Raw genomic sequence first — 21,551 nt, forward strand, 5'->3', positions numbered from 1 at the left:
AAGGCAACAAAAGGGAACATTTTTTAAAAAAGAAAAGAACACCTATGTTCAAAGCAGCACTATTTATAATAGTCAAAAGATGGAAGTAACTGAGATGCTCAATGATAGTTAAGTGGTTAAAAAAGTCATGTTTAGGGGCATAATGGTTATGCAAAGAGACTTTCATGCCTGAGGCTCCAAGGTCACAGGTTTAATGCCCAGCACCACCATCAGCCAGAGCTGAACAGTGCTCTGGCCTCTCTTCCCTCTCTCATTAAAATAAATAAATATATATATATATTTAAAGTCATGATGTTTACACATACTGGAATACTACTCAGCTGTTAAACACAATGAAATAATTTCCTTTGCCTCAGCTTGGATGTACTTGAAGAAATCATGTTGGTAAGTCAGATCAACCAGGATAAAGATGTACACAAGATGATCTTAAAGTACAACTTAGAGACCAGGAGGTAAAGGCCAAACACGGTGAAAATAACATGCCTGCTGCAGTAAAGCCAGAGGCAGGCAAAGGGAGGCAGTACGGGGATCCAGTGCAGGATGGTGAAGCTGGTGGTAGGACTCGTGTGCAAACACGTATCCTGGACAGATGAGAAACTGAGTCCAGGTGATGACTGGTTTGTAAATCATTACTACCCTAATAAAACAATTAAAAAATAGGTAATTTGAATGCAAGATCTGATATTATAAATTACCACTGAAGAAAATAAAGGTGATATACTTGAAAAACAAAACAAAACAAAACAGTTTCTTCCAGTGATATCCGATTTCAATTCACTAAGGATAAAATGCACAGAAACATAGTAATAAGTCTATGACAACATTTGGAAAACTGACCCGTTTTAATTTTTTAAAAACAAAAAACACAACATCAAAAAAAAATTTTTTTTTTAACAATCTACAATTCGGTTATATCCAAACATTCTAAGACCAAAGTTCCAGCTGTGGGTCACAAGTCCATTCAGACACACTCTGATGCCTTTTATGTCACAGTTTATGAAAGTGTTTTACAGAAAAGTTCTTTAAAATCATTTTGTCCCATCCACCAAGTCTCTTCAATGATACAGAGCTCCCTGACATTTGCGTTTCCATCCAATTGATAGGAACATGAAGTAATTTTTACTTTTGTCTCTTTTTGGGTGGCGTAGAGAAGTAGAACTATCACGAGTCCTTTAGTAGTAACTGAGGAAAGGAGGGCTAAGAACAGACCTGGGCTGTGCTGCATACTTGTCCCTATCAATACTTGACTCTCCGAGGCGGTGACTTCAGAAGTGTTAAATCACACTCAGGTCACTACAATGATTAGCACTAGAAATCTTTTTTTTTTTTAAAAAAGACGATAAAAATAAAAATACCCCATGGACATAAAAATGGGCCCATTTTTTTTTTAAACCACAGGTCAATTTTTCCCTTCAAATAGATACAAAATGAACATACAGTTTCGTTGGTAACTCCACTGGACATTCCAATTCACGCTTGGAATGTCCTGGCTTGTTTCCCATAGAAATAAGGGGAAGAAGCAGTAAGTTTTATTAGTAACGTTATAGTGGTGAGCAGATGTGCTAATGGCAGCATATTTCAAGTCCATCAATCCTTTGAATATGCATAGGAAAGCATGGCTGTCGTTCACCAACTGCCCACATCTGAACACTTTCAACTATCATGGAAACTACAAAGGAGGGAAAAATATGCTTATTCCAAGACTCGTTCACTGGGAATTTTAAGCGCCCTTTCTTCTGTAAAGCTTCAGAGTGCTGAGAATGTGCTAGGGGCTGCTGTGTTTCCCTGCATGAGCTCCCATTCTCTGAGGGTCTTGAGAAGGATAGTGGATTGGTCCTGGGGCTCTCATGAAAGGAGGAGGTGGTCCCATTGGGTGGAACATGTGTGGCCCAAAACCTGCAGAGGAAAGAAAACAGATTTGTAAAGCAGGGTAGATAACATAATGGTTATGCAAAGAGAATCTCATGCCTGAGGCTCTGAAGTCCCAGGTTTAATACCCCACAGCACTATGAAAAACCAAAACCAAAACAGATTTGTTAGGTTTGCAGTCAAAACCTAACCTACAAATATATCAAACTGATTAGGTGCCCTAGAATATGCTGGTTTCTAAACATTCCTTGTTTAATCTGTATTACTTCCTTGGTTTTAAAATCTGTCTTTCATAGCTGGGAGGTGTTTCAACAGGCAGACCACATGCTGTGCAAAGACTGAAGTCCTCACTACATATGCTAGACTGACACAATAAAACAAATACAACTTTAAAAGCTCTGGGGCTGGGAAGCAGCTTACTCAGTGGACTGTAAACTACCATGTGCAAGGACCCAGGTTTGAACGCCTGCCACCATATGGAACACCTGCATGGGGGAAGCTTTCCAAGTGGTAGAACAGTGCTGTGGTCTCTCTCTGTCTATCTCTCACCTTCTAACAGAACAAGAGGGGCCAGTCGGTGGTGCACCGCGTTATGTGCTCACATTACAGTGCGCAAGGATGCAGGTTCAAGCCCCTGGTCCTCACCTAGAGGAAAAGCTTCATGAGTGGTGAAGCAGGGCTGCAGATGTCTCTCTCCCTCTCTATCTCCCTTGTCCCTCTAGATTTTTGGATGTCTCTATCCAATCATAAATAAATAAAAATATTTAAAAGGAAAAAAAAAAAAAGAAGAGTCCATAGCTTGAGATTATGCAGATACACACTCCAGCAAGAACCCTGGTGGCAAAAATAAATAGCCAGCCAACCAATATAGCCTTCCCTCTCAAGATGGGGACATAGCATAGCAGTAGTGCCTCCGACTTTCATGGTTGCCATTCAGAAGTCCCAGGTTCAAACCCTGGTACTGCCCGAATGTGCAATACACTAGTTAAGAAACAAACAAAACAGTAACAAGAACCACACAACCCTACATGTCAGTTCAGGTTTAAAGAAACACCTTAAGACTCAAACATGCCATTTCTATTGTCGTTCAGTAGGGACATGACAGGTAAGGGAGAAGGCAGGCTGATGGCAAGACCCTGTCATTATTAACCTCAACTTTACACTAGAATGGAAAGTGGTAAGAATTCAGTTTTTTCTTCAGAGTAGAACTGCACCAAATAAAAACTAGCTATCTGATTTACTTTCTCTCTTCACACGGGAATGGTTTATGCTTGATGACACTTACCACTATTATTTTATATAGAAAAAGATCTTGAATGTTCCTAGACTCAATACACAGCCTACCAAATTGGAACATTCTACTTTTGAAGGCTTGGCATGCTCAGATTTTTAGAGACTGGCAATTTTTCTTTTTCTTTTTGACAGACCAGGAGCCAATGAAATGTCAAGAGTCCTAACAGATGAGGCTTGCAGATGTGTGTGAGACAAGCTCAAAGGATTCAGATGTGATAGAGATGGTGGTGAGGTGAGGAGCCAAGTCAAAACACTCAGGAGAGTTTTTCTGAAAAAGTCAGTTTTACTAAGAGGGACATTACCTGGGGGTGGCGGTGGGGCAATGCCAGGGGGTGGTGGTAGGGCAATGTTCACCACGGCTGGAGGGCCACTAGGGGGTAGGTTGAAATAATTGGCAGAGGCTTCTTCTTCTGCTGCAGGAGGAGGAGGAAGAGCTGGGAAAGAGAAAACAGCCAACAGTCAGAGAAGACTGATGTGCAATACAATCTTTACCACCTTTAAAACCTGGGAGGACCTGCTGAGAGAAGGGGGTTGGAGGCAGATACCTGGGCTAATAGCCAATACCTAGGAGCCTCAGTCTCTAAGGCAAACAAGGTGTAAGGGAGTAGTCTGCACTCACCTCCTGGCAGTCCTGGAACAGGTTCTAGCTTGATGCCAGACTCTGTGGTTCCATCCTTATCTTTTTCTTTTCCTCTAGCTGCTTGGGACCTGGAAGACAGACACACATGAATGACAACAGTACTTTGTCCCACTTCTCCTCATATTTCTACTTCTCCCTATGGTCAAGGTCAAATGGAGTACTCTGACTCTTACCTCTTCAGTAAAAACTTTCCCTACAAAAATCAATGTGCATACTAAATAAACTTTCAGGGTTTGGCATTCAGAAAAACATGAATTCAAAACATGCTACAAGTGTGAAGACTGTAAGAGGCAACCTATACATGATTAACACAGTGTTTAATTAGCTCACAGGAAGGAGGACACCATAAGTCACCAATGCTATTAATCATTTCTGTTCAAAGCTTGAAATAAGTTTTCATCTTTGATTCTGGGGCATTTTATTTGTGTCTCTACTGTGCAATCATCATTTTCAAACTTAAGTGAGCGATTCTCTAACTCCACCTTTCATGTCCTTATGTTAGACTTGGCCTATATAGGCTGATCATAAAAGCAGGCCCTCCTTTGAAGATTACTATAACAAAATTCTGAATAAATGTCCAAAGCAGTAGCTTTCTAACATTCACAGAAAAATGAGTGTTAGAGAATGAAAATCAATAAATAAAGTAGGGGCCAAGCAGTGGCACACCTGATTGAGAGTACATGTTACAATGCACAAGGACTTGGGTTTAAGCTCTCACCTGCAAGGGGAAAGTTTCACAAGCAATGAAACAGGGATGCAGGTTTCTTTCACTCACCCTCTCTTCTCCCAATTCGTTTCTATTTAATAAGTAAATATAAAATTAAAGATGCTATTAACTTAAGCCTAATCACCAAAAGCTAATGAAAGCTTCTTGAAAAATTCAATAAAGATATTCTCAGTCAAATTCTTACTTTTTGCATTAAAAAAAAGCAGTTACAGGGTGGGTGGTGGTGTACCTGGTAGACTGCATATGCCATTAAGCACAAAGACCGGGGTTCAACTTTCTAGCACCCACTTGGAGGGGAAAAGCTTCACGAGCAATGAAGCAGGTCTGCCAGTGTCTCTTTCTCTCTCCCTTTCTATATTCCCCCTCCTCAATTTCTGTCTCTATGCAAAATAAATATCTAACAACATTTACTTATATTAATAACAACATTTACTTCATCAAAAAGAGAAAGGCCAAGAGCACCACTCTACTCTGACATATGTGGTGCTGGAAATGAATAGCTCAGTAATTGCAATCATCCTTGGTGTATGCTTAGGTAATTCTTCTCCTTGGTATATTAAGATAAATACAATGTAAAATGCAAAGCAGAATTTGACTGAGTTTAGAGTATCGCACCAAAGTAAAAAACTCTGGGGGGAAGGTAGATTTTCACTAGGGGGTGTGGGTGTAGGGACACAGACCTTTGGTGGTGAAAATAGTGTTAATATAGAAACAAAACAAACAAACAAAAAAAAACACCCAAATCCCTAAAGATCTGTGGGGTTCTCTGGAGCCTCACACATGTGAGTTCTATGCTGTACCTTGAGTCAGCCCCCTGGGTTGCTTACCTTCCCCATTTCACATTGAGTCTACGACCGTTGACAATCAACTTATTAAATGACTTCTCTGCAGCCACTTCTGCAGCCTGCCTTGTGGCAAACTGGATGAATGCACATTGTTGTCTCTGCACAACTGTGATCGTCCGGATCTCTCCAAACTGGTAGAAATGATTCCTGAAGGGTCACAGGTAGAGAAGAATGAGCACCAACAACACACATTTCTAGGTGGTTGGAAAATGGGTTTATAAAACTCATTCACTGACTCACTACAAGGCAGCTGGCACCATGGCTGTCTGCGTAGCTACTTGCAGGTAGTTTCACTAGTACCTGACCTTCCTGTTCATGCTGCTGCATTCTCCAAGAGGAAATGAAGAAGACAGAGTAGGCAGTGGGTACTGGACAAACCACAGATTTGGACATGGAGGAAAAGGGACTCTAGTGGGTTCCTTCATGACTCTAAACTTTACAGAAGGGTTTGGTAGATGTAATGCCCCATGGTCTATGGGCTAAGAATACTGACAAAAAAAATGTGAAGGCATGATCTCACTCTCAGGCAGAAGTTGAAAAACAAGATCAGAAAATAAAACACAAGTAGAACCTGAAATGTAATTGGCATATCGCACCAAAGTAAAAGACTCTGGGGTGGATGGGTGGGGAGAATACAGGTCCATGAATGATGATAGAGGACCTAGTGGGGGTTGTATTGTTAAATGGGAAACTGGGGAATGTTATGCATGTACAAACTATTGTATTTACTGTTGAATGTAAAACATTAATTCCCCAATAAAGAAATAAAATAAAATGTGAAGGCTGCAATTATGAGGAAACAATCAAGAGGAAAGAATGAAGGAAAATGGCTGATAATCTTAAAGATAGTTCATTTAGACAGTTTGATGAGGACATGCTATAAACTTAATACAAGTTTCTCCTCCACTCAAGTGATGGAAAAAGTAATTTCCACCACTATCTGCCCAAATGTTTGAACTAATCAGCAAAATACAAGGCAGGAATAATACAAATTTGCCAAATACTCAACTCTTTTAGAAGACAACAGTTTAAACCATTTAAGAGTTTTCTTACCGCAAAGCTCTCTCCCTAATTACACTTGGCTGTGTCTTCTTTAAAAAAGTTTAAATTGACATATGTGCCAACTACTGTATTTTATTGCCGACTGTAAACCATTAATCCCCCTAATAAGGAAAAAATAAATAAAACTGAAATGATAAAAAATCATATTGAGCATTAGGTCAAATATAATCTTGTATCATTATTGTCACATGAAAGGATAGAATAGGCACTGTTGATGAACATTTTAAAAAAAATTTTGTAAAACTATTTTATAAATTCTACTCAGCATAGTACAAACTAGTACAGCAAAAGAAAAATGCATGTTATATAGATTTATCACATTTGCCCATGTTTTTGCCAATAAACTGAAACATGTAAAATCATTTATACCAGTGAGACTGAGATCTCAGAAACTTTCAGAGCCAATGTCTACATGGCATAGCAATTTCATTCCCCAGTGCTTGGATATTAAGTAAAAACTGCTGTCAGTAAGACAATATTATCAAGTTCTTCTAAATAACCCAGAGAGAGTGAAAAGTAAAGAGCTCATAAAACTATCCACAAACCTTAGATCTGTCTCTGTAATGGTATCTCCCAGACCACCCACATATAGGGTGGTGATAGTTTTATCTTCGGGAGGGTCCAGGCGGGGCATTGTTGATGCCCGTTTTAAAAGCTTATCTGCCACAGGGTCATTGATCCCATAGTATCGGTCCTTAATATTCTGATCAGCAAGGGGGTCATCAGGATCGGTAGGCTTCTCATGTCTATGGAACAAGAAAAAACAATGTGTAAAGGTAAAACAAAGGAGAGACATTCACTCATATCACTCAACAGTAGCTATAGATTTCCAACTACAAATGCCGAAATGTCTTTTGTACTAGAAACCACGGTCATAGCAACACATGATGATCAAAACAGAGCTGATACCAAGAGATTTAATGGATTACACAAGAACTTGACAGCCTCCTAAAGTTACTTCTATCTAGGTTAGCAGAATTTCCTTACAAATTTCCAACAGATGGTTCACCTGGTGGAGCACAGACAATACCATGTGCAAGGACCCAGGTCTGAACCTCAGGTCACTACATGGGAGTGCCTGCAGGGGAGAAGCTTCATGAGCAACACTGTACAACCTACAGTGACCCTCCTGCTGCCTCTCTTTCACCAGCCATGGAAAAGGGGGGAAAACAGAAAGAAAGAAAGAAAGAAAGAAAGAAAGAAAGAAAGAAAGAAAGAAAGAAAGGAAGGAAAGAAGGGAAAGCAGGAGCAGAAGAAGGAAGAGAGGAAGATGTAGAAGAAGAGGAGAAGAAGAATGGCTGCCTGGAGCAGTGGAGTCATGGGATATGGAGCTACAGTATAATGTCCTTCGTGACTACAAAAAACAATTAAAGCTACCCCCTGTTACACACACACACACACACACACACACACACACACACACCCCTGAAATGTAGAGGTAGAGGGATCACAGCACTGAAGTTTCCTTCAATATGTTGGGGACTAGGCTTGAGGTGACAAAGGGCATACCAGCAGCACACGAACCCAAGTAAGCTATCTCACTGTCCCTACTCTTTTAATAATCTTGTAAACCACTATTAAACTTAAATTATAAAATCATAAATTGAGGAGTCGGGCAGTAGCACTTCGGGTTAAGCACATGTGGCGCAAAGCTCAAGGACCGGCATAAGGATCCTAGTTTGAGGCCCTGGCTCACCACCTGCAGGGAAGTCGCTTCACAGGTGGTGAAGCGGGTCTTCAAGTGTCTATCTTTCTCTCCCCCTCTCCATTTCTCTCTACCCTATCGACCACATTAATTACAACAACAACAATGATATTTTTTAAAAAAGGCAACAAAAGGGAAAATAAACATAAAAAATCATAAATTATAAAAATTAAGCAACTAAGCAGCTTTGGACACAACCTACCACAAAATACAAGGTAGCCAAAATAAGGTTATCCTTTTCTAGATTTTTAAGGTATTGAGTTTTTATATTTTAGTAACACTGATTAAAGCTATGGACTCAGTTCTAGAAAGAGGCAGGGGACGGACACACACACACACACACACACACACACACACACACACACACACACTTTCTCTCTTTCTTCTTCTTTAGAGGGAATGGAGTTAATCAACCTCAAGTCAAAATCTCCTAATTCAGATGCTTGTCAGTCTTGACTGAAATAGGCTCAATGAATTATATCTCAGACAGAAGCTGTCAGTGTCAACAGCTGTATCATATAGCATAGCAGTTTTATTCTTCTTTAAATTTCTTTTAATTACCTTTATTTATTGGATAATAGAGATCGGCAGAAATTAAGAGAAGGGATATAGAGAAGGAGAGAGACAGAGAGACACCTGTAGCCTTGCTTCACCATTCTCAAAGCTTTCCCCCCACAGGTGGGGACTGGGGGCCCCTTGCACACTGTAACATGTGCACTCAGCCAGGTATGCCACCACTTGGCCCCAGCAAAGCAATTTTGTTTCCCAATGCTCAGGTACAAGTAGAAGTTCTACTGTAAGTAAAGTAACATGAATAAAGTTCTTCTAAATAGATCAAAGACCCAAGGTATACAAGATATACCATACTAGATTATAGACTTTTGGATTTTAAAGTAGTACTTTAGCATCTCTCATTTCTTTTTTTTTTTTTTTTTCTTTTGAATTTATTTATTAATGAGAAAGACAGGAGAAGAGAGAAAAAGAACCAGACATCACTCTGGTACATGTGCTGCCGGGGATTGAACACAGGACCTCACACTTGAGAGTCCAATGCTTTATCCACTGCACCACCTCCCAGACCACAACATCTCTCATTTCTTAGGTGACCAATCAACTAAAAGGAAATACTGAGGATTCCTTACCTGTATGGACACTCCTCTCCTCGCTTACATTCTCCCTTCACCCAAAAGGAGCAAATGTGGGGTCGGTTTCTTTTGTAGTAGGGTGTGGTCCGGGCCAGTTTGAGCAGCATGTCACTGGTGGATGTGGCCTTTCCTAGCATGCCAACTGGTCGTGTTCCATCAGAGTTAGAAATCTACACAGGATTGACAAATTCACATAGAAATCACAATGGACTGTGTATCAACTCACCATGACCCTTCACCAAAAAAACTGTATTACAAGAGTGGCAGCATACCTCTCTTTCCATATTCTGTGTGTAATATTCTTTATTGACATCAGATTTTGGCATGTCATCCTTAAAAGATAATCCCGCATCACGAACTTGGATAGGAAGCCCTGATAACAAGAAATAAATAAAACTTAAAAAAAAAAAAAAGACTGATCTGTTATTTTAGCCACCTGTACTCTGAACGGTCAAACATACCATACTCAAGGTCCAAGAGGCAGGTTTGACAAACATTCTTCAATTTACTGCAGGTTTGGCACACTTCAGTCTTCTTGAATCGCATGCGAACCCCAGGGCACCAGCGAAACACTGTGAATGGCCTGGCACAGATCTTCAAACAATATGACAGTCAGAGTGTTAATGTCCTGATTTGGACAAACATTCTAGGGCATTTAACAACAACACAGAATTCAAAGGAAGGATTTCTGGATCTAGGGTTTACCATAGCTACTATCTAGTCTAAATGACATCTAATGTTTTAATCACATTTGTAATACCCCCAGTAAAGGTGCTAACTTTCATTTAATTATTCTCACCCCCCCACACACACAAGGAGATAGCTCACCTGGCAGAGCATATGTTAAAAATAATATAAAGATTTATGACAGAGAAGGAAAAAGAAAGAACCAAAGCATCATGCTGGCTGGCACATTCAATACCAGGGATCAAACTCAGGACCTCATGCCAGAGCCACTTTCACAGGTGCTTTTAAATATTTCACACTGCACAGAAATGAAATACTCAAAAGTCCGCCACAGTTTATAGGTAAACACTATTATTCATCTGATTCATAAAGGAGCCCGGAGTCTCATATACTCTTATGCTGTAGTTGGGAGATGGTGCAGTAGCTAGAACTTTGGGCTTAAAAGCATAAAGTGCTGAGTTTGACCCCTGACACTGCATATGCCAGAATAATGCTCTGGTTCTCTCTTCAATCTCTCCTTCTCATGTAATAAGTAAATCTAAAAACAGCAGTAACAGTAAGAATGAAAAGGCAAAGAATTTTCTTCCATGGGTGGCTGGGGAAAATAGAACTAAACTGGTTAAGAGCAGGATTTGCATGCCTGAAGTACTGGCCTGATCTTGCTACCCCTTGTGTCAGAGTGGTACTCTGGCTTCTCTCTCATGTGAAATGAAGTATGGGGGGGATATAATATTATGCTATGACCTTCTAACTCAGCTAAAATGCTCATGTGGACAATCATACAACACTTGGTATATAATGTCAAGGGGCTCAAAGGCTATGCAGACAATTAAAGGGCTCATTTTTACCACCCATAATAAATAGTTTACAGCCAAGAAGCATATGAATGATAAAGCTGTACTGTGGTGACTTCTACTGGATAACCTCAAAATGCAACAAAACAGCTTATAGTCAAGGGGCATATGAGGAGTAAGTCAAGGTTGCATAGTACTTTTACTGAATAACCTCAAAGCTCAACAAGTTAAGGCTAACTTGTAGAGAAAAGAAAAATAAAATGAAATCATTAGTCTTAACATATACTTACTTTGCATTCTTTTCCATACTTTTCTTTGGTCTGACATATAAAAAAAAAAAAATTGTTAAAGGAAGAAAATGCAAAACAAAATAGGAATCTGCTCCTTTCCTAAACACAACCCCAAATATATGTGTAGAGATCCCCGCCAGGGAGAAAAACTAACTTGGGGTGGTGGTAGTGGGGATATATTCTATTTACCCACTTACTATGATTTAATGACTCACTAAGGTTCTAAGAGATGCCACACCAGATAGCTGTGCATCGTTCCACAGCTGTAACTCTTAGGTTCACTTTTGGGGCCCAAGCTCTCAGTCGTAAGAACTAAAATCCCTAATGTTTACAGCAGTCCCCAGATCAGGGATGATGCAGGGGATGGTTATTTCACTGCACACAGTCTGGCTAAATATTAACTACTACTACAGACTCATCTGGCTTTTGAGTCCCTCTATATAGCAAATGGTCTGTTTCCATAAGCGATTCCAACATGTAACTACCCCCAAACTAACCAAAATGCATCCCTAACCTAACTACTAAATCGCAACTACGATTTAATTATGAGGCACCTTCTACTAGAGACGACACAACACAGCAGTCAAAAGGCATTTGATCCAGGAGTCAGAATTATGTGAACTGAAACCCCAGCTCCACTCCTTCACCTGCTATATACATGAAGGGCCATACTCTCACCGAGTTTCTGGATAACAGATCTCCCTGCCTTTCAGATACATCTCAACCGTCTTAGCTGTCACTACGGTTTCTACATCGTAGGATAAATGCTCATATCCAAAATGAGAGAGCAGGCAATGGCAGTCCTTTACAAATGGCCCTATGCTTTGAGACAGTGTAAAACAAAAACACAAACAATATGACTTCTGCCTCGTTTAAAACACTTGCCAGACAGTGTGCCAAGAAAGCCCCATCCCAGAGACAGAGACAGAAACAAATGAACATTCCTGTTTCAAACGCCCACCACTTACCATTCGGATGTAGGGATTTTCTCCAAGACACGTCTGGCACAGAATGGGAAAGTCCTGGTGGAAACAGGAAATCTGGTTGAGGGCCAGGCCCCGAGGTCCCTGCCATCTCAGACGCCCGCCGCCCCCGGGGGAGCCGGCAGGTGGGGGGAGACGTGGGGGTGCGCGGGGGGGGGGGGGCAGCGCGAGAACCAAAGGGCCGGCCCGGGTGTGCACTTCAGGCCGGCGCTACAAGATCAGAAAACCAGCTCGGGAGGACAGCCGAGGGGAGCAGGACGACAGCCGGGCCGCTGCGAGCCCCGGCGAAGGCCCCGCGCTCCCCGCCCGCTGGAGGGCCGTCCTCCCGCTTCCGGCTCCCACCGAGCTAGGCCGCGCCGCGGGGCGGGCTCCTCCCGGGAAGCCTCCTTGACCGCGCTGCAGGCACGGCTCCGCCTGGGCGCAGAGGGCCTGGCCTCGCCGCCACTTCCCGTCCTCGTCCCGCAGTCTCACTTACCGCATCCTCCCAGTTTTGCCTGTTGTACGTGTTGGAACCCAGAGAGGTCGCCATCTTGAGGGAGTCCGGACGCAGAGGCGGCTTCCGAATTACAAGAGAGAGACCGCCACAATCCCATCAGGCACCGAGCCCGTCGCTCGACCTTTGACGTTTTATTTATGAGTCTCCCGGGCCTTTATAAGGGGTAGGGTAGGGTAGGGTAGGGCAGGGCAGGGCGGGGTGGGGAGGGGAGGGGAGGGGCGGGGCCTCGTGCGTCTTGACGTCACCCACTCGGATAGGTTAGGGATTGTAATCTTATCCTCACAGCCTAGCCCGGGATGGGTTGAATTATTGGGGAATTAATGTTTTACATTCAACAGTAAACAGTACTGACGTCTCTGGAGACAGTCTGAAGTGAAGCATGGGGTACTCGTTGCATTGATTAGGTTGGGATCAGCAGATGTGATATCATTTGGTAGGGATTGAGAGAAGCGTGCAGGAAAGTGAGCCCCACCCTAGAGGTTCCAGGACTGGGGGAAATATAGGCTCTATAGTGAAAGTGGGAGTTTCCAGCTGTCTTAGAGTTTAAGAAGGCAACAGATAGTTATTGCTATAATCATATTATTACATTGGGTTAACTTTGACAACGGTAGAGAATGTTCCATCCTCTGAAGGGAGGCTGGACAACATGCTCTATGCTATATGCTACACCTGAGGAAGATGGGTCCTGATATTGGGGCTTCTTGGAACATTCCTACTTATGACCACAAAATGTAAGCTCAGATCTAAAGAGATGCAGAGGTCACATAGGCTTCTAAACTGAATATGGGCCCCAGATCGCATCAAATCAATGGGGTTCACAGTCAACAATTTTTATATACCTTTCCCATATTTGGGAGTGACTCTCTTCCAGCTTTCTGGTCCTTTTTATAGCCATGACATCTTCTCCCCAGACAATAATTAGGATCCACCTTCATATCAGATTTCAGGCACAGACAAAAACAAACAAACACTAGTATAGCCACAGGCCCTTTGGAATATAACTAATATATGCCTACTAGCTATCTACAAAACGGAGACCACCTCAACTCTTCATCTGCACTATTTCAGTCTTTAGATCACTGATTGCTCAACAATTTGTTTAGCTTTGTGTGTTAATTCTCTTGTCAACCGCCAGGTTCCAGATGCTAGCATGATGCCGACCAGACTTCCCTGGACAGACAACCCCACCAATATGTCCTGGAGCTCCGATTCTCCAGAGCCCTTCCCCACTAGGGAAAGGGAGAGAGAGAGAGAGGCTGGGAGTATGGATCAACCTGTCAGTGCTCACGTTCAGCAGGGAAGCAATTACAGAAGCCAGAACTTCAACCTTCTGCATCCCACAATGACCTTGGGTCCATACTCCCAGAGAGATAAAGAATAGGAAAGCTATCAGGGGATGGGATACAGAGTTCTAGTGGTGGGAACTGTGTGTTGTACCCCTCTTATCATATGGTTTAGTCAATGTTTCCTTTTTATAAATAAAAATTTTAAAAAAAATAATAAAAGAAGTCTGTGATTACAGCTAATTTCACACGAACAAACCATATTATGAAAAAGTACTCATTTATCTGAAAGGTAAAACACACCTGGATGTCCTGTATTTTTTTCTTTTCTTTACCAGGCAACCACCATCCTCTAGGCAAGTATGATCCTGTCCTTAAGAAAAAAAAATCAATTTACTTATTTACACGAGAAAGACAACCTGAATATCACTATGGCATCCACAATATTGAGGATTGAACTCAGGACTTCAGGCCCAAGAATCCCAATGCTATATCCATTGCACCATTCTATGCACTGCTAGAATTCTGGTAACAAACAAACAAACAAACAAACAAAAAAACTAGCATAGTCATGGGCCATTTGGAATATAACTAAATAGGTCTACTAACTATCTACAAAACAGAGACCCTGGGTGGGGGTATAGCATAATGGTTATGCAAAGAGACTTTCATGCCTGAGGCTCTCTGTTGGTATGCTTCTAATTCTGCTTCTAAAAACCCCTTCTGTTTCATTTGGTTTAATCCCCCCTGCTTAACACTGTATTCTATTTACATAACCACTGTATTCTATTTACATAACCACTGCAGGGCATTGGTTTAATCCCCACAGGTTCATGATGTGTTTTTGCTCCACCCCCTCTCTTTGTCACACCCTGATTTTCACCAGTCACTTTTCGCTCCACCCTCTCTACATCACATCCTGTTTACACCCTACTTGGCAAGTATATTAGTTTTAGTTTAGCTTAGTTTAGATTGCGCTACGTTCTGCATGAATAAAGAGATACTGCGTACAGCTCAGCCATGGGTCCCTGGTTGTCTGTCTCCCATCAGTGAAGCTCAGCCCGACAGCTCTCAAGTCCCAGGTTCAATCCCCCACACTGCCATAAGCCAGAGCTGAGCAGTGCTCTGGTAAAAAAAAAAACACAACAAAAAACAGAGACCCCAAATCTTCATCTGCAATATTCCAGCCTTTAGGTTCATGATTAGTCAACAATTTGTATGGCTTTATATGTTAACTCTTTTTTCCAGGTTCCAGATGCTACTATGATGCCAATCAGACTTCCCAGGGCAGGGGACCCCACCAATGTGTCCTGGAGCCCTGCTTCCCCAGAGCCCTTTTCTAGGGAAAGAGAGAGGCAAGCTGGGAGTATGGATCGACCTGTCAATGCCCATGTTCAGCGGCAAAGCAATTACAGAAGCCAGGCCTTTAACCTTCTGTACCCCATAATGACCCTGGGTCCATACTCCCAGAGGGGTAAAGAGTAGAGAAGCTATCAGGGGAGGGGATGTGGAGTCCTGGTGGTGGGAATTGTGTGAAGTTGTACCCCTCTTATCCTATGGTTTTTGTCAGTGTTCCCTTTTTATAAATAAAAATGAAAAAAAAAAGTAAACTGAAGATCTGGAGAGATTAAGTGTCAGGCTGGCTTCACTGACGGGAGACAGACGACCGGGGACTCATGGCTGAACTGTAGGCAGTATCTCTTTATTCATGGGGAACGCAGCACAATCTAAACCAAGCTAAGATAAAACTAAACTAATATACTTCCCAAGTAGGGTGTAAACAGGATGTGACATAGAGAGGGTGGAACGAAAAGTGACTGGTGCGAATCAGGGTGTACTACGAGAGGGGTGGAGCAAAAAGACATCATGAACCAATGGGGATCAAACCAATGCCCTGCCGGCATGCTGGTGCTTAGTTGTGTAAATAGAATAGTGTTAAGCAGGGGGGATTAAACCAAATGAAACAGAAGAGGTTTTTAGAAGCAGAATTAGAAGCATACCAACAATTAAGTAACTCAGTTTTTGTCCAAAAAAAAAAAATTTCCTCCAACTTCTGAAATGAAAAGTGCAATGATCAGTGCAAAATTATTTGCCTTTTTTCCCAAAAAATTATAGCCACTCAGCAATGTTTTTCATAATTTTAATATTCTGGTGCCACTTTTGTGTTTTTGACACATTCTATTATCAGACTGGCTAATACATTTGTCTCTTAAAAAACTAGAGTTGCACTGGGGAGATAATATAATGATTATGCCATTGGGAGAATTAATGGCTTACAGTATAGCTGTTGACACATGGGTACAATTTCTCTTCTCACCATGACAGGCATCTGAAAAACATTCTCATACTAAGCTGAGGTCCTTTTCCACTATCATGCCCCAGTATCCCAAAGCCCCCTCACCTTCTCTGCCCCCTCCTGTTGGTATGCTTCTAATTCTGCTTCTAAAAACCTCTTCTGTTTCATTTGGTTTAATCCCCCCTGCTTAACACTATTTTTTTTAACACTAGATTTTTAAAAAAATTTTTATTTAAAAAAGGAGACACTGACAAAACCATAGGATAGGAGGGGTACAACTCCACACAGTTCCCACAACCCAAACTCCATATCCCATCCCCTCCTCTGATAGCTTTCCCATTCTCTATCCCTCTGGAAGTATGGACCCAGGGCCGTTGTGGGTTGCAGACGGTGGAAGGTCTGGCTTCTGTTATTGCTTCCCCGCTGAATGTGGGCGTTGACTGGTCGGTCCATACTCCCAGTCTGCTTCTCCCTATCCCTAGTAAGGTGGGTCTCTGGGGAAGTGGAGCTCCAGGACACACTGGTGGGGTCTTCAGTTCAGGGAAGCCTAGTCGGCATCATGCTGGCATCTAGAACCTGGCTGAAAAGAGAGTTAACAAAGCCAAACAAATTGTTGAGCAATTACAGACCTAAAGGCTGGAATAGTGCAGATGAAGTGTTGGAAATACTTTATTTTTAAAATAGGAAGCAACTAAAAGAATATTGTGTATTTAGTTAGGAGCAACTGCAAGAGAGGCAGATATGAGTGAAAAGCTAGGCAGTTGGATTTTCAGACTATTCTAGAGTTGGTATGGAAATCTGAGGTGAGGTCATTGAGAAAGATGTGGTGCACTTACGATTAGGATGGGAAAGAACTAGCAAAGGAAAACCAAGAGTGTGGTGTTTTGGAAGCCAAGTGAAGAAAACCTATTAAGGAGGGAAGCCAAGTGATGGTGCATGTATTAATTATAATGCCCAAGGACATGGGTTCAAGCACCTGGTCCCCACCTACAGGGGGTGGGGAGGAGCTTCATAAGCAGTGAAGCAGGCTGAGGGAGATAGCATAATAGTTATGGAGACTTTCATGCCTGAGGCACCAAAGGTCCCAGGTTCAACCCCCAATCCCACCATAAACCAGAGCATAACCGTGCTTGGAAAAACAAACATAAGCAGTGAAGCAATGCTGCAGATGCCTCATATCTTTAGTTCTATTTTAAAAAGTGGCCACCCTTCCCCACTAGGGAAAGAGAGACAGGCTGGGAGTATGGATCAACCTGTCAACGCCCATGTTCAGCAGGGAAGCAATTACAGAAGCCAGACCTTCTACCTTCTGCATTCCACAATGACCTTGGGTCCATACTCCCAGAGGGTTAAAGAATAAGAAAGCTATCAAGGGAGGGGATACAGAGTTCTGGTGGTGGGAGTTGTGTGGAGTTGTACCCTCTTATCCTATGGGTTAGTCAATGTTTCCTTTTTATAAATAAAAAATTTAAAAAAATATGTAAAAAAAAAAAAGTGGCCACCAGGTGGGCTGGGCAGTTGTACAACTGATTTGAGTGCATATTGCTACCATGCACAAGGACACATCCATATTCAAGTTCTCAGTCCCCACCTGTAGGGGGAGAGCTTTACAAATAGTGAAGCAGTGTTGCAGTTGTCTTTCTTTCCCCTCTCATAAAAAAAAAAAAAAAAAAAAAAAGACACTAGGAAAGGTGGAATCATGCAGGCATTGAGCTCCAGTGATAATATTGGTGGGAATAAAGGAAAAAAATGTCAATTTTCCAATTCTACTGGAAGATTATGGAGATTAAGATTGAATATCAAGGGATCATTTAAGGATCTTGACAAGAGCATTTTGGTGACATAGTGGAGGGTGACAATCTAACTAGAATGGGTTCAGGTGAGAAGAGAGATAATAGGGCAGCAGTTAGGGTTTTTTGCTGAGAACCAGAGAAATGGTTTGGTAGCTAAAGAGGGGTAGGGGTCAACTTCTCTATTTAAAATAATTAGTATAACATACTGACAGAAATTAGAACTGTTGAACAGATTAAGAGGATGAAACTGGGTACATTAAGTGGGGTCTGGAATTTTTTCCTTTGGTTTTCTCCCAAAAGTTGACCACTGTTGTGGTGATGACCCGTTTATCTACAGCTAGAGGAAGGAAGGAGGGTTAAATGAATATAATGGATGTGGAAAAGTAGGTACTTGGGGTCGGGATATTTTTATAAGACTTAAAACTATTTTCGAGGAGCTATAACCAAGGGCAAAAAAAAAGTTTGACAATAAAACTATTTACATAATGGTTCTGTGAATATATAGAGCTCTGGGCAGTGGTACACCAAATTAAGGGCACACATTACAATGCACAAGGACCTGGGTTCAAGCTTTTGGCCCCTACCCTATTTCATGAGTGGTGAAACAGTGCTACAGGTGTCTGTCTCTTTATCCTGCTTCCCTCTCAATTTCTCTCTGTCCTATAAAAATAAAGGAAAAAAAAAAAGGGAGCATGCCTCACTATGGCCTCTTTGTACGAACTCCCTGGATTCCAGCCCATCTTCTATTCAGGTCCCATTCTTTGTCTTCTCAGAGTCTTTATCACTTAGGGTCAACGTTTTTTCAGACAGAAACAGTGAGACAGGCAGAGAGGGAAAGAAGCCACAGCACTGAAGTTTCTTTCAATGCAGTGGGGGTCATGTTTGCTGGTTCTGTTCCATTCTATTCCAACCAGTCCTCATGATGTCAAAGAAAAGACACACTCAGGTTTTGTCTAATTTATTTCACTACACTGAGCTAAGCAATAAGGCAAAAGATAGTAACCTGTCAGTCAAGGAGTGCCTCTCTTTCCCAAAAGGGTTCAAAAAGGATGTTTTTAAACAAATATGCATAACATCTTATTATGCCTATAAGCACTTTGAACAAAACCTTTTTCATTTAACAAACCTTTGAACAAACCTTTGGTTGGTTAATTAAATTATAATCCTGAATTCATAAAGCCTTAAGTTTTTGAAATTATAGTTTCAAGTGCTAATAATGACATCCAATTCTCTGTGGTGCATGCTAACTATGCATTTAAAATTTTGCACCTCATCTAACAGAAAAAGCAACAAATTCCAGCCTATGTAGGTGTCAAACCATTTCTACTAATACAGAGTATACAAGTTTGCACCAAAAACTGAAAACTTCCTGGAGGAAACATTAAATCAACATCTCTTGTTATTTTGTAGTTAACTTGGCTTCTGAAGGAAAAAAATAACTCTATGATCAAGATTATTTTTTGTGTTTTTCACATGGGGGTGATGAGACCCATTATTTCAACATTATTACTTACAGGAACAAATACCAGCTACATGCCATCAATGCACAACAAACGAGCATATAACCTATGCAAACATGTAAATATCTGAAGCTATTCTCTACTTTGATGCCCATTTCCTCCATGGAAAAACAGAACAATGGCTATTACAGCAGACTCTAAGAGGCTGTGAACTAAAATTTGACACACTAGGTGGTCACAAAAAATTAAACTATTTCTACAGTCTGCAAACATGTCATTATACACCTCCCATCCAAACTACTAAGACGTCCAACCATAATGTCCTCATAATTGAGATAGGACTATCTTTTAATACATTGAAACATATATATATATATTACTTGTAGACTATTGTTTCAAAAAATTGGCCTGACTTTATAGATACAAGTTAGTGTTTTTTGAAGTTTCTAAGTATTTTACCTTCCAAGGGTAGCTGACAATTTACCATATTTTGTTGATATTCTAGATTACTATATATCTTCATTTGTTTAAAATTAAAGGTTTGAACTTAGAAATTAAACCAGGGTAAAAAGACAATTTCTTCTTCCTAAAAGCTTGTTGGCCACATGCTAACAATACTTTTGCAGGTAATGTTGGTGGTCTCATTTGCCAAGTCTCATTTTAGAAAATACCACAGAAATTCGGATTAGCAACCCAAAATTTCAGGAAACCAAGTAAAATTAGCATGTGTGCCATTTGGTGAATATTCTGGGCTATTTTCAGAACTATTTTATGGTTTACAATCTAAATGGTCTTATTTGATGCACCATATGATAAGTCTTAAAAACTTAAGTCCAGCTTTGGATTCAAGAAGTTATAGTTATTAACTGCCCCTTCAAAATCATGCTAAAACTCTGAAATGTTCTTTGCATTCCAAAAGTAAACATGTCTACTAGGTTTTCTCTCAAACTTTTTAGGTCTCAAATATCCAGTTAGAGTCAGAAGAAAGGTGATAGAAAGTAAGACATACACAGACTGCCTCTTTGTGGTTGAGATAATCCCTGGATATGCTACAAACATTTAATACAAATGGAATTGGCTATCCCCTTGATAAGACATGTAATTACTTCTCAAATTCTCCTTAAAAGTTCCATATTTTATGGGGGGGGGACAATCTTTTTGTATTCACTTAGGAGTAGCAACTGGGAATAAATGCCTCAGGAGCATCACAGACTTTCCCAATTATCTTAAAACTAAAGATAATCTGACAATTGTTTGGGCCAATGAAAATCTGTGGGAAGATAGGAGCCATGATGGCAGGTGAAGGGGGTGTTTAGATTGGTATATTGTGTCTAAGGGGATCCAGAAAGCAGTGGTGATTTTGACACAGCAATAATAGCAGGTGTACCTTTCCATTTTCATTTTAAGTAAGTCTGTAAGACCACAATTCCTTGTGAGATGAAGTCAGGTGACAGTATGGTCAGTTTCTCATGAAATGCAACCATGCTGTTGCAATTCAGCATGCTGGGCTCAGTGTGGGAGACACAGATTTAGTTGTGTTAACAGTAGTGTGAGCAAGGAGAACAGCAGTTCCCTGTGTTTTCAATGTCTGGTCTATGCCCCACAACCCAGAGGAAAAAGACTCAGTAGTGCACGGATACATTGTTATAAACAAGGGCTAGTGAGTGAAGCAGTGGCGTCATTTTCAAGCGGAGTTTGTGGTGATACTGTCATTTGGGATTTGTCTGCCAATGGAATCTTTTAAGGGAGAAGTGGGCCCAGGCCGAGTTCCACATGTTGGGTGAGCCAGATGACTTCCGTGCCCTGATCGCCTTCTTCCATAGGTCTGATGGGGGCTGCCAGGTTTTTAAAATCATGTTTCATCTTAAAGCACACTGTCACTTCACCCTCTTCACGCTGTGGGGTCACTTTGATGAAAACACCGACTTTGTTGGCCTTTCGGAAGGCTATGACACTACGGAAGGAAATAAGCACAGTGTTAGGTAGCCCATGTGTTAGCCTAAAAGCTGGGCTGGGGAGACAGCACAATGACTGTGCAAAAACAAACAAGAAACAACCGCCCCCATAAACAAACAGAACAATCCCACCAAAACCTTCTAAGCCTGAAGCTCTGATGTCATAGGTTTAATCCCTGGCACTACCAAAAAGTCAAAACTAAGCAGTACTCTCTCTAGTAAAAAGCA

The 21,551-nt window shown here is 41.3% G+C and overlaps 2 protein-coding genes across 3 annotated transcripts in view; both read right to left on the minus strand.

Annotated features, from left to right (window-relative positions):
* Positions 1-1,331: 1,331 nt before the first annotated feature.
* On the minus strand, positions 1,332-12,659 carry RBM22 (RNA binding motif protein 22). Its single transcript, XM_007516414.3, has 11 exons — positions 12,516-12,659; positions 12,026-12,079; positions 11,058-11,087; positions 9,748-9,880; positions 9,559-9,659; positions 9,284-9,456; positions 6,982-7,182; positions 5,357-5,521; positions 3,782-3,870; positions 3,465-3,596; positions 1,332-1,896 (listed from the first exon to the last, which is right to left on the minus strand). The coding sequence occupies exons 1-11, from the start codon at positions 12,567-12,569 to the stop codon at positions 1,766-1,768; spliced, it is 1,263 nt and encodes a 420-aa protein (XP_007516476.1). The 5' UTR covers positions 12,570-12,659; the 3' UTR covers positions 1,332-1,765.
* Positions 12,660-18,850: 6,191 nt separating this feature from the next.
* Positions 18,851-21,551, minus strand: part of DCTN4 (dynactin subunit 4) — a 37,014-nt gene continuing 34,313 nt past the window's right edge. For both annotated transcript variants that reach the window (XM_007516416.3, XM_060181323.1), the window contains 2 exons: positions 19,047-21,322; positions 18,851-19,016 (listed from right to left, as the gene is read on the minus strand). In XM_007516416.3, coding sequence (XP_007516478.1) covers positions 21,109-21,322 — 214 coding nt within the window. In that variant the 3' untranslated portion in view covers positions 18,851-19,016; positions 19,047-21,108. The remainder of the gene's footprint in view (positions 19,017-19,046; positions 21,323-21,551) is intronic.

Source organism: Erinaceus europaeus, chromosome 2 (assembly GCF_950295315.1).
Source record: "Erinaceus europaeus chromosome 2, mEriEur2.1, whole genome shotgun sequence".
NCBI classification, from domain to species: Eukaryota; Metazoa; Chordata; class Mammalia; order Eulipotyphla; family Erinaceidae; genus Erinaceus; species Erinaceus europaeus.